We start from the raw sequence: 12,697 nt of genomic DNA on the forward strand, positions 1-12,697 counted from the left end.
AACAGTCTTTTGAATCGGCTTTGGCCGCGACTCTGGAAGACTTGGAGTTAAGCTTTTCTTTGAGAAAAGAACAAAGAATGGCACTTAAGTCATTCTTAAAAAAGGAAGAGTGTTCAGAGTTTTGCCGACCGGATACGGCGAAAGTTTAATCTATCAACTAGCTGCAGAGGGAATTTGAAAGACAGCCTTTATCCCGCCCCTCGGATTGAGCCCTGCCAATGGTGTGTTCCCAGACCCAACATCTTGATGTGGGTCTGGCTTGTCAGGCTAAGGAAGCACAGCACTGCGGATACAACGTAAACTGCGTAGGAGACTGGCACAGACGAGAAGAAATCATTGAATAAAGTTTTTGTTTTTGCGCACAAAAAGTATTCTCGTCACTTCATACAATTAAGATTGAACCTCTGGAGACACTTTAACAATGTTTAACAATCTTTTTACAACTTTTCTGGGCCTTGAAAGTGGTTATTCAATTGCTGTCTATGGAGGGATCTGAGAGCTCTCGGATTTCATCAAAAATATCTTAATTTGTGTTCCGAAGATGAACGAAGGTCTAATGGGTTTGGAATGACATGAGGTTGAGTAATTAATGACAGAATTTTCATTTTTGGGTGAACTATCCCTTTAAGCAGAAGAACAAACTTTTTTTTTTTATAATTAGCCAGGCAGATAAGATCACTGGGCATTAACAACATTCCAAAAATTATTTTCTCATTTTATGAAAAAAAAAATGGCAATTGCAATGTTTAAAGATCATACTCATCCCCTTCGATCTTCTTTTGAAATCCTCCCATCTGAACACAGACTCAAAATTCAATATAGCTGGAAGAAAAATAAAAAATCATTTGTTCCGATGGAATAACTGGAATAATATGTTATAGCCAGTCATCAGGTCCTGACTTTAAATGATGATCTGTTATATAATGTTTTTTTAATGACTTATTAATGAAGGTTATTAAAGTTATTATAAAGTTTTACCAGCAAAATCAATCAAACCATATCAATCTTTTTCTAATTTTATTTGCAGATTTCCGTGGCAGATGCCCAGCACCCTATGCCCCTGCCCCAGCAGTACTGAGCAGAGTCCCGTGGACCCCCATGGCTCCCCCCGTGGAGGGAACGCCCCTGGCCCGCTGCCTAGTCCTTCTGCACAGCCTGCTGCTGCTGTTGCCCAGAGGAGTGCCCTGCCGGGGGGCCACACGGGCCCCGGAGTCCCTCTGCCACAGAGCTGAACACCCACTCATCTCTCACACAGGTCAGCATTTCTATCCCACACACCACAGCATGAAAGCAAGTTACAGGTGCTCGGTTCTTGATTTGGCATGTTAATTAATGGTGCTTGCTGAGATATGCACCACTATTGCTTGTTTAGCTGTGATGTATCGAATACTTTTTTCCGATGCAGTTTCCGGGTGCAAGAATTTGCTCCGTTTCAAGTAATAAAAAAAAATCTCAACAGCTGTTTATGAGCATTTTGCAATTATAGCACACCTTTAGGCTAAGCATTTAAAAACTCACAGTGTACAATACAGTCTCCCGGCTTCTGAACACCAGTATTTTAATGATTTAGAGAAGATGAATCACTGTCTAACCAAATGAGATTGGGGTATGGAGATAAAGGTTAGGATCATATTTTTTCGGTAGTAGTACAGCACACCGTGAGTGTATATAAGCACTGTTTGCTTTTTGGATATGATAAAGCAATTGGACTCAAAAATGGTACAATAATTAACAAATGCTACAACTGTTAAAGGTACTATAACTATAAAATATATATATTATAAATATGAAATATGTATATTAGTGCTGTCTATTATTTTTTTTAATTAACTAATTCATCGCAAACTTTTTTCTGTAATTAATCATGATTAATCGCACCTAACATTAAAGTTTTTAATATGTTTTAATAAATGTTGTAATATTGTAAGACAGTATATTTTAAATACTTGATCTAACACATATAATACACAAACATTATCAAACACTTCACAGTCTCCCCTGCATACATTTTAAATTAAATATAGATTAATCCTTATCAAAGCTACAAAAGTTCAGTCAAGAGCAGTGAGTGATTTTATCTTTGTCTTTTGTTCTTTGATTTACATTAATGACAGACATCAGAGCAGCGGATTTATTAGGCTGCGGTCACTTTAAGATCTGAAGCACATGACGCGAATCTGGTTCTGACATGCGTTACTTAAAAAATGAATTGCATGCGTTAACGTGCTCATTTTTACAGCCCTAATGTATATATTTAAATATATATTTATACATAAACTTTGTTTTCTTTTTAATCACTTAAGTTGATTTATTTGAAATGCTTGGTAGAATAAGATGAAACAACCAGTAATAGTTGAGTTTTGGGTCATGTGTTTGTGTAATCAGTCCTACTTGACCTGCTCCAAACGGGATTCAAACCGGCGTCTCCGGCATGGGAGGCGGGCGGCGCTATGAAGGGCGCTAAAGACGTAGTCTCTAGATTCAGTCGCTAGCATGCCTCTTGACACCAGGGGAGTGAGGTTTACACACACAGCTCTTGCTAGCTTGCCTCCGCTACATTTGAAAATAGTCCTCGAGACATGCTTTCTGATTGACTACAGCAATAAATCCATTTTCCCTAAACAGTGTGTTTTGAGCCAAATCATAGAGACCTAATTGCATTGACAAACTCAGTCACCTTGCCTCCAGCTTCAAATACAGGACTCCCTTCCTGGAGAGCATGCATTATAATCAATGTAAATTTAGCCGGTGGATTTCAGTAAGTAAGTGTGGAGCTGAATGTCAAAACCTGAGTGGAAAGGCAAGGTCAATGTTGATCAACTCTAACTGTAAGTAAACTCATCGAGAACGAAGCCGTTGGTAAACATGACCTAGTGAGTAGTAACACAAACTAGTAGCTAATTAACCCATTGGTTTTTAAGATGTGTCCATATGCCAGTTCACCATCCGTGTTACAGAATGAGTGTCAATGTCTAACACCCGTCTCACACACACAAACGCTAAAACACAAACCTTTTCATTAGCACCCCATTCATTAAATATGCACAGTGAATGCAGTGGTAATGCCGTTTATACCCAGCAGCGACAGGGAGGTCTGTTTCAGACACACACACACACACACGCACACTGTTCAATCCAAACCCATAATGGTCCATTGGCACCGTTTTGAAAATGCAATTCTTATGGTAGCTAAAATAATCTCCGTTCTCCCTGTTTGACTGAGCTTTTGAATCAACGCTTTCAGATCACTGAACGAGCCCCAGTCTACACATTTAACAGCCGCCCTGCTGCAAAACAAATACCTGCACGGCAGATTTCACAAACAAAACCCCTTCTTCAGTAAAAACATTTATTCAAAGAGCACTGGGATCTGCGGGCACTGGCTTTTTCTGTTTTTCTCTTATGTGTTTGTTGAACTGCTCCACTAAGAGTTCTAAAATAAGCCTTGAACTCCTTATGCCCTTTATGGCCTTAGTTCTCATCTGGAGTTCAGATATGCTGTGCTTTCTGTACAAGCTCTTATATGTAGTTATAAATCCATTGTATTTAGTGACAACTACAAAATAACTCCTGCTCTATATATATATATATATATATATATATATATATATATATATATATATATATATTGGCAAATGTTTTGGGACGCCTGCCTTTACATGCACACAAACGTTAATGACATCCCATTCTTAATCCGTAGAGTTTTTATATATATAGTTGGCCCACCCTTTGCAGCTATCACAGTTTTAACTCTTCTTGGAAGGCTTTCCACAAGGTTTAGGAGTGTGTTTAAGGGAATTTTTGACCATTCTTCTAGAAGCGCATTTGTGAGGTCAGGCACTGATGTTGGATGAGAAGGCTTGGCTTGCAGTCTCTGCTATAATTCATCCCAAAGGTGTTCTATCGGGATGAGGTCAGGACTCTGTGCAGGCCAGTCAAGTTTCTCCACACCAAACTCGCTCATGCATGTCTTTATGGACCTTGCTTTGTGCACTGGTGCGCAGTCATGTTGGAACAGGAAGGGACCATCCCCAAACTGTTCCCACAAAGTTGGGAGTATGAAATTGTCCAAAATGTCTTGGTATGCTGAAGCATTAAGTGTTCCTTTCACTGGAACTAAGGGGCCAAGCCCAACCCCTGAAAAACAACCCCCACACCATAATCCCCCCTTCTCCAAACTTTACACTTGGCACAATGCAGTCAGGCAAGTACCGTTCTCCTGGCAACCACCAAAACCAGACTCGTCCATCGGATTGCCAGACAGAAGCGTGATTCGTCACTCCAGAGAACACGTCTCCACGGCTCTAGAGTCCAGTGGTGGTGTGCTTTACACCACTGCATCCGACACTTTGCATTGCACTTGGTGATGTAAGGCTTGGCTGCAGCTGCTCGGCCATGGAAACCCATTCCATGAAGCTCTCTACGCACTGTTCTTGAGCTAATCTGAAAGCCACACAAAGTTTGGAGGTTTGTAGCTATTGACTCTTGAAGTTGGCGACTTCTGCGCACTGTGCGCGTCAGCATGCGCTGACCCCTCTCTGTGATTTTACATGGCCTTCACTGTTGACGTGGTTGCTTTGTTGTTCCCAATTACTTCCACTTTGTTATAATACCACTAACAGTTGACCGTAGAATATTTAGTAGTGAGGAAATTTCATGAATGGACTTATTGCACAGGTGGCAACCTATCACGGTACCACGCTTGAATTCACTGAGCTCCTGAGAGCGACCCATTCTGTCACAAATGTTTGTAGAAGCGTCTGCATGCCTAGGTGCTTGATTTTATCCACCATGTGGCCAAGGAAGTGATTGGAACACCTCAATTCAATGATTTGGAGTGGTGTCCCAATACTTTTGGCAATATAGTGTATATATAGGGGAGTGCGGCCAATATAAGCTGTGAATGCTCTGCACACCCAAACCATCCGTGGACTCATTAATTAATATTACCACTAAATTACTAATTTCCTCGTTTGAAGTGTACCATAAAGCTTACATGATAACATTTTGGTAATATTTGTGTAACTGTCCGTCATTTATGTATTTGCCAAACAACGCAAATTTTCGTCAAATTTTGGGGTTTGGGGTATCTACAATATCTTTGGTGCCTATGCTCTGTTGTTGTGTATCGTCATCACTGTCCCACGTTCTCATTGGTTTGCTGGCATTTGGGATTTCATGGGCAGGGAAAGCTGTGAGCGAAAAGCAGGATTTCATGGGCAGGGAAAGCTGTGAGCGGATTGTTCGCCCAAGAGGAAAATTAAGCTGCTGCTGCCAGATCTTGATCACCGAAAATCACATTGCATTTGATAAAAAACTAATTTTTGATTGTTTCATAACTTAAACTATCTTCATAGTATTAAATGTCCTTTTTTTTTATTTTTTTTTATTAACTGTTAAAGACCTGGTGTAAGTAGACCTATTGTAACTATCTTGGATTGTTAATCGATAGTTTATGTGTTTGTTAAAGTCATTAATTTGCATTAGTTCAAATTATTTTTTTAAGTATTATACTGATTATTTATATTTGACATCATTTATTCATAATAGGCTACTAATATTACACTTATTTTTAATTCTTAATATACTAAATACTGGCATACATTTAAATTGACACCTGCCATGTTGTTTCTTATTTATCATCTCTGATTTAAATCGGAGGTTCTGCGACAATAGTGCCACCTAGCAGAATTACAAAAATATAAGCATATTTTGCAAACGCCCATTTCACATGTGGCACCTCCCTCAACATCATAATCACAGCCCTTACAGGTGCTTGAATATGAAGGCATGTCCCAACAGGTAAAAGTAACTTTAAAAGGTCCAAAATATTAGAAATACTTTTAACTCTGCTGCTATTTGCCATGAGAGGAAACAACTGATTCTGTCTAGAACAAACACGAGCATCTAGTTTATTATAAACCCATTCAACTTTTTTGACTTGATGCGCCAACCAGCATACACAGTTGAAAAAGTCCCCGCTCGTCACTATAAACTATTTGGATAAATAATAGTTTGGATATATTTGTATTGGATATATAAATTAGATATGTAATATATTTGGACATATAAATTGGACTATGCACCTTCCCCGCAGCAGCTCACTCTGCATCCTCCGCTATTTTTCAGATGCGCTCACAAGCTACTGTATATCAATATAAACTGTATTTCTAAAAATATAAGTAATTTGTTTACTAATAATTTATATCTGAAACTTGGCATTGTGTAGGCTACTGCAAATGCTGTTGTCTCTTATGATAAATTGCTTGCAATGTTCTCCATTTGTATTTCGCTTAGGATAACAGTGTCTGCTACTTGAATAACTGTACATTTAATTTAGATAAATGTTCAGTTATCAAATATTTTCTCAATATCGCATTGGCAAATTAGAATTCAATATATAGATAAAAAGAGCATTGATTACTGAAGCTTTTCACGCCTTAAATTGATACCTGCACGCTGAGTTCTTGACGTTTTGACAGCCGAGACCCTGAAAGCTTTAAAATGCTTTTTGGAAACTGCTCACATTTGTATTACATCTTCATGCTATTTTTATATGACATCCATTGCTAAAGTGGCTCTTTCACACATCCCTTGTGTGACTCTTGAATTAAATGTTTTTGCAAGATGATTTGAGTTTCACACATTTCGATCAGTACATAGTAATCTGTTATTTTAATGAATTTGTCATGACACCTTTAACATATTACCTATATGTGACCCTGGACCACAAAACCAATCATAAGTCGCACGGTTATATTTGTGGCAATAGCCAACAATATATTGTATGGGTCAAAATTATCGATTTTTCTATTATGCCAAAAATCATTAGGATATTAGTAAAGATCATGTTCCATGAAGATGTTTTGTAAATTTCCTTTATCGTAAATATATCAAAAATATTTTTAGTAATATGCCTTGCAAAGGACTTAATCTGGACAACTGTAAAGGCGATTTTCTCAATATTTCGATTTTTTTGCACCCTCAGATTCCAGTATCTCAGCCAAATATTGCCTTATTCTAACAAACCAATACATCAATGGAAAGCTTATTTAGATTTCAGATTATGTATAAATTTCAATTTCCAGAAATTGACCCTTATGACTGGTTTTGTGGTCCAGGGTCACATAACATATATAGATAAATGTCCAATTATCAAATGTTGTCTCAATATCGCCTTGGCAAATTAGATTTCAACATATAGATAAAAAGAGCATTGATTACTGAAGCTTTTCACACCTTAAATTGATACTCGCACGCTGCCTTAATAAATGCCTTCTGTTTCTCTAAAATTTCATGCTTTGTGAAATAGTTTCCCCTGTAATTATAGTCGAACACACAGGCGGTGCTGTGCTTATCTTGACAAAGGCTTTATAGAGAAGAGTGATTGATGGGCTTTTTTTTTTTTTTATCGAAACCTTTCAGACTTTTTCAGGCCACCCAGTAAGCCAATTTAGAGTGAATTGAAGGCTGAGAGAAACATTTTGCTCTCTCTTTAAATTTGCCTTTTTGAATCAAGCCTGCAGTCTGCATTTATAGAGGAGAATGTTCCTACCAGCCTCTTTGAAAAAAAAAAATCAATAAAAAGGGTTGAGTCACGGAGATGCGTGTGTCGATCCAGACCACAAGAGAGACACTGGGGGCATAGACTGTGTTTTCGTAAATGGAACACCTCTGCTCTCTTCTCCAGAGTGGTGTGGGGACACGTTTCTCCGTGGACTGCATAGTCCTTGTCTGTTTGGGATCAAAAATTGGGAAGGACACCACGGACAGTCTGCTTTCTGCCCCGCAGACTATAAAGAATATAAATATACGAACTCCAGCAGAGCTCCAATGTTAGATCTCCGTATAAAGCCACACTGGTTGACTGAAAAGAAATGTTAATGTCTGCGCCATGAAGCCGTAGTGCTCTGCTGATGAGTGCTGATTTGTACAATAATGTTCTGGACAGATGTTGCACATTCATAGTGAGTCAGGTTTGCATTTTGTTTAGACTTCAGAGAGGGTTTTTTTTTCTTTCTTGGAAAACAATGACAGGTTTAAGCAGATGGTTCTCCACAGGTACAGTACATCTTTTATGATCAGTAGGAGTTTCGTCTGCACAGGCTTGTTGCAACACTTTTATGTTCAAATGTATCTTATTTTTTATGTTTCCTAAGTGAACAGTTGTTAAAGTTTCAGTTAAGATTAATTATGCTTCATTGCATAATCACTGATTCATACAACTTTTACATTCATATCAGCCTTGCTGATGTCTACACTGAACAAAATTGGTGTAGAAATTTTTTTTACGCAGACATTGCTTATAAATTTCACAAACAATTACATAGAAAGGGCAATTAACATATTAAATTACATTTTTTAAGTGAAAAACATAAATTTTCACTTATAATTGTTTAACAAAACAGTGAAAACTGAAATACATGCCACTCTCAAATAAGAACCTGTAACATCCATGGAACCTTTCCATTCTATACAGAGGAAAAAGCTTATTTAGATTATTAAAATGTACTTCACACAGAGAAAAAGGGTTATTTTAAGAACTGCTTACTTAAAGGTTTTTGGGGGAATAAAAATGGCATCACTGCAAAGAAAAGAAAACTTTTGGAAACATATTTTTTAGGAGTAGTTTTCATTTTGCGTTGTTGAAATTATAGTTTGGGATAATATTTTTTTTTAACATTTACCATTAGTTACTGCAATAACTAACATGAAATCATAATGAACAATATTTTTACAGCATTTATATATCTTGTTTAAATTTATTCTATACATATACTAATATATTTTCAATATTTGAAGTTGTATAAGCTTTAGCTGGGAGGGTATATGAATTAACAATAAACCTAAAATAAATTAACATTAACCTAGATGAACAAATACTGTAGTCTGTAAATTTGATGCTTAATTCATTAACAAATGTTGACAAATTCAAGCTTATTGTAAAGTGTTTTTGTCATTTAACAGAAAGTTTTAACAAAAGCTTCTGTTAACTGAATGTTAATTATGTAAGTTTTTTTAATTTAACATTATTAAGTGCCAACATTTGGTAACAATACACACACTGTGTAAAGTGGTTTTGTCTCATTTTAGTTACAAGTTTGTCTTGAACTCCTCCCTGTGTAATTTTGGTTAGAAAACTTGTTTAAGAGCAACTTTGCGCCAGAAGACCCCAACATTTACACAGCTGCGGCTTGTCAGATGTTCCTTCCTGTACTTAAAGAATCTTTGAAAGAAGCAAACATATTAATGTCTATTAAAAGAAACAGTCCTCGACAGTTCAAGAAAACAGAAGTTTAAGAGAAAACTTAGGCAAGAGTTCTTGACAGCCGGGACCTTGAAAGCTTTAAATTGCTTCCATGCTGAGGATGATTTTTGGAAACTGCCCACATTGTTTTACATCTTCATGCTATTTTTATATGACATTCATTGCTAAAGTGGCTCTTGCACACTCTTGAATTAAATGTTTTTGCAAAAGGATTTGAGTTTTACTCATTTCAATAGTACATCGGTTATTTTAATTAACTTGTCATGAAATTACACCTTTAACATTTAACCAAGTATCCAGTATATGCTGAAGAAGGACACAAAGATAAACCGAATGTCCACCATTAGCCGACATGAGTGGACTACACCCAGGTTTTAAGCTTTTAAATCATCCAGGAGCATTAAAAGAATTCATTTAGATTCTCAACGTATGAAACTGCTTCTCAGAAACACTAGAGAACCACATTGAGTGTCTCCACATTCACTTATGAGTTCCACTCTTGCTGGAGTTATGGCTATCCCATAGAGACATGCAAGATTTATGGAGGAACATTGTGGTAACTGATGCTGTGGATCTTTGGGGAATTCTGGCTTCCTTTTGTATGCCTGAGACGCTCTTCAGTAGAAAAACAACACCACAAGAGTTAGAGGAAGCTTTGTTCTGCAGTAAAGCTGTTTAACTGATTATTGAAATAAAAAAATGTTATCTAAAAAATGATGTAGATCTTTTTTTTAATTCATTTACCAGGCTTTTAAATTATTCAGTATGGTTTGCAAAGCCCAAAGGATAAGAACGTTAATATTTCTTTATCTGCCTGTCTTTATATCTTAGTAGTGTTGAAGGAAGGCACTTATGCTCACGTTTATTTGATCAAAAATACAGTATAGATAGTAATGTTGTGAAATGTTATTACAATTTTAAATATTTAGAAAACAAAAGTAATTTATTCCTCTGATGACAAAGCTGAATTTTCAGCATCATTACTCCAGTCTTCAGTGTCACATGATCAGACAGAAATCAGCTGATTTGCTGCTCGAGAAACATTTCTTGTTATTATCAATGTTGTAAACAGTTTTTGCTGCTTTTTCTAAATATCACAGAGTGATACTTATTAAGATAAGATAATTGCACCCATAGCCTATCTACAGTATGTGTTAAAGTGACCCTATGCTATTTTAAAAGTTCCTAATTTTGTTTACAACAAGTTTACATGCATCAAAAAACACTTTAATTTTCTCATAATATACAGTACATTGTACATCACCTAATTTCTCAAAGAGTCTGAAAATGGTTCTGTCTCTCTAAACCCCTCTTTTCCATTAGCCTACTGTGCTCTGATTGGTCAGATGGCCCATTCTGTTGTGATTGGTCTAACCGCATACAGTGTGTTATGGTAAAACCGATTACCATAACTGAATTTCAGCTCCAAAGGCTTCCTCAGCACTTGTATACACAGTGATATGAAAAGGAACAATGGCATCGGATTTTCTGTATCAATTCCCACGCAAGTCCTCATCCTTTTGAAGTGCATGCAAAGTGTATGCAGTGTTAAAAACAGCATCTTCTCGACTTGTTGACAACACAAACTAAACTCTTCCATTCGCAGCTACAACTACAGTGTTTGAGGTTCAAAGTAGACTTTATTCGCTGGCGGCCAATAAAGACTAGAATAGACTGGCTATGCAAATTTGTTACATTATTATGTTTGTATGTAACAGGAAGTGAGACTATGACAAATAGAGTTATTGTCTGCTAAATTAAAGAATTCCCGTCAATATGCAATTAAATTGATGGAAATTCTTTCATTTAGGAGACAATAACTTTTTGTCATGCACTTTGATCTTTAAATCTTTGTAGACATTCACAGACAGCTATATTACACACTGCATGAAAGGTAATATTCAAAAAAGCATAATAGGGGCACTTTAATGTGAAACTACACCCAAGAGCTGGAAAAAAGGCAATGACCAGTAGCACAGCTTAACAAATTATAGCATTACTGGAACAGCTAACCCAGCAGATATCCCATTACACAGAGGTAGGTAGGCAAAAAGATGTTAGACAGGCCAAGATTGAGGCTTTCATGCTGAGGCCAGAGGTTAATATGAAAGGCGCCACAGCAAGAGCATTTGCTATGCATGCCGTACACCCGCACACAAACAAACATGAATGCACTCTGGTGCCCACTAACTGAATGGGAAATATAAAACACGTTCAACGGTATCTGTGTGTGTCTGTTAGTGATGTACGTTAACATGTGTCCTCTCTTGTTCTGCAGAAATCGAGCCTTGGATCCATCGGTTCAGAGCTGAGGGCACCGTCGATTATTCACAGCTGACTTTTGACCCGGGCCAGAACGAGCTAATCGTGGGCGCAAGGTAATGGCACCTCGTTCCAGCACCGTGTGAAATTTAATTAGGACTCAGTCCATGTCTCAGTATACGAATGAGTGTGTTTCGATGTCAGAGGTTCTGACAATGTGTCTGCAAAGCCATGCATTCATATTTTACTGTATTTTCAGCAACACTAAATTGACACCCACTGCGAAAATGTCACAATTGCCAGGTTTCACATGATTAGCCCAATACTGACACATAATCTGAGTCTTTACAAAGCCACACAATGAAACTGAAGGACTTTTGTGGCAGACAAAGAACAGCACAGACCCTCCTCTCCGACAGATACTTTCATAAAAAAATCGCACCATGAATGTGAGAATAGGGTAGGATTTCCTATGTCCAGCTCTAATTAATGAGTGTGATGATTTCCACATAGACTTTCACACTGTCCTGCCATACATCTTCAGCCAAATTAATCTCATATTCCCGATCTGTCAGCAGCCTGGATGGTCTCCAAGCAATTATTTTGTGACAACCGCAGAAACGGTTTGATATGAGGCACTGTAACAGTTCATTCACCCACAAGGCTGAGAGCGGTAGAATAATTACATTTTCTCTAAGAAGCAAGGATTACCGTTCTCTTCACTAGTGATTCATTGTATCTTGAACAGATTGTTTTATTTTTTCTTGAAAATAACAAGATGGAAAGTGCTAGTTAGCTCTCAGAATCTGCTCCAAACACATCATTATCAAGTCTGACTAAAGAGTTGGAAGTGATGTGGTTGGGGTTTTTTGATTTTCTCTAAACATCAAAATGTCTGGCTGGTGTTACAAAGAAGGGCCGATCAGTGGAAATGGATTGACTGAAAATACTCTTTTGACCTGTTATACAGTAGGAAACACTTGTTGAGCTTTTCCAGATATACCATTGTGTTTTCATTGTGTTCTTATGATCAGAAAGCTCAGTCAGTCAATTGTAGGAAATTATGTGGACTGTCAATAGATGTCTTGTGCTTTGGTTCAAACAAGAAGGATACTAAAAACTAGATCTAAAGGAATCCAGTAACAGTTAATGCTCTTTAGATTTGAG

The 12,697-nt window shown here is 37.3% G+C and overlaps 1 protein-coding gene across 1 annotated transcript in view; it reads left to right on the forward strand.

The window, feature by feature from the left end:
• Nucleotides 1–12,697, forward strand: part of sema5a (sema domain, seven thrombospondin repeats (type 1 and type 1-like), transmembrane domain (TM) and short cytoplasmic domain, (semaphorin) 5A) — a 167,374-nt gene that overhangs the window by 51,233 nt on the left and 103,444 nt on the right. The window contains exons 2-3 of the mRNA XM_079806938.1: nt 1,028–1,255; nt 11,547–11,646. Of these exons, the coding sequence (XP_079663064.1) occupies nt 1,099–1,255; nt 11,547–11,646 (257 nt within the window). The 5' untranslated portion in view covers nt 1,028–1,098. The remainder of the gene's footprint in view (nt 1–1,027; nt 1,256–11,546; nt 11,647–12,697) is intronic.

Source organism: Gobio gobio (genome assembly GCF_949357685.1).
Source record: "Gobio gobio genome assembly, chromosome: 23".
Classification (NCBI taxonomy): domain Eukaryota; kingdom Metazoa; phylum Chordata; class Actinopteri; order Cypriniformes; family Gobionidae; genus Gobio; species Gobio gobio.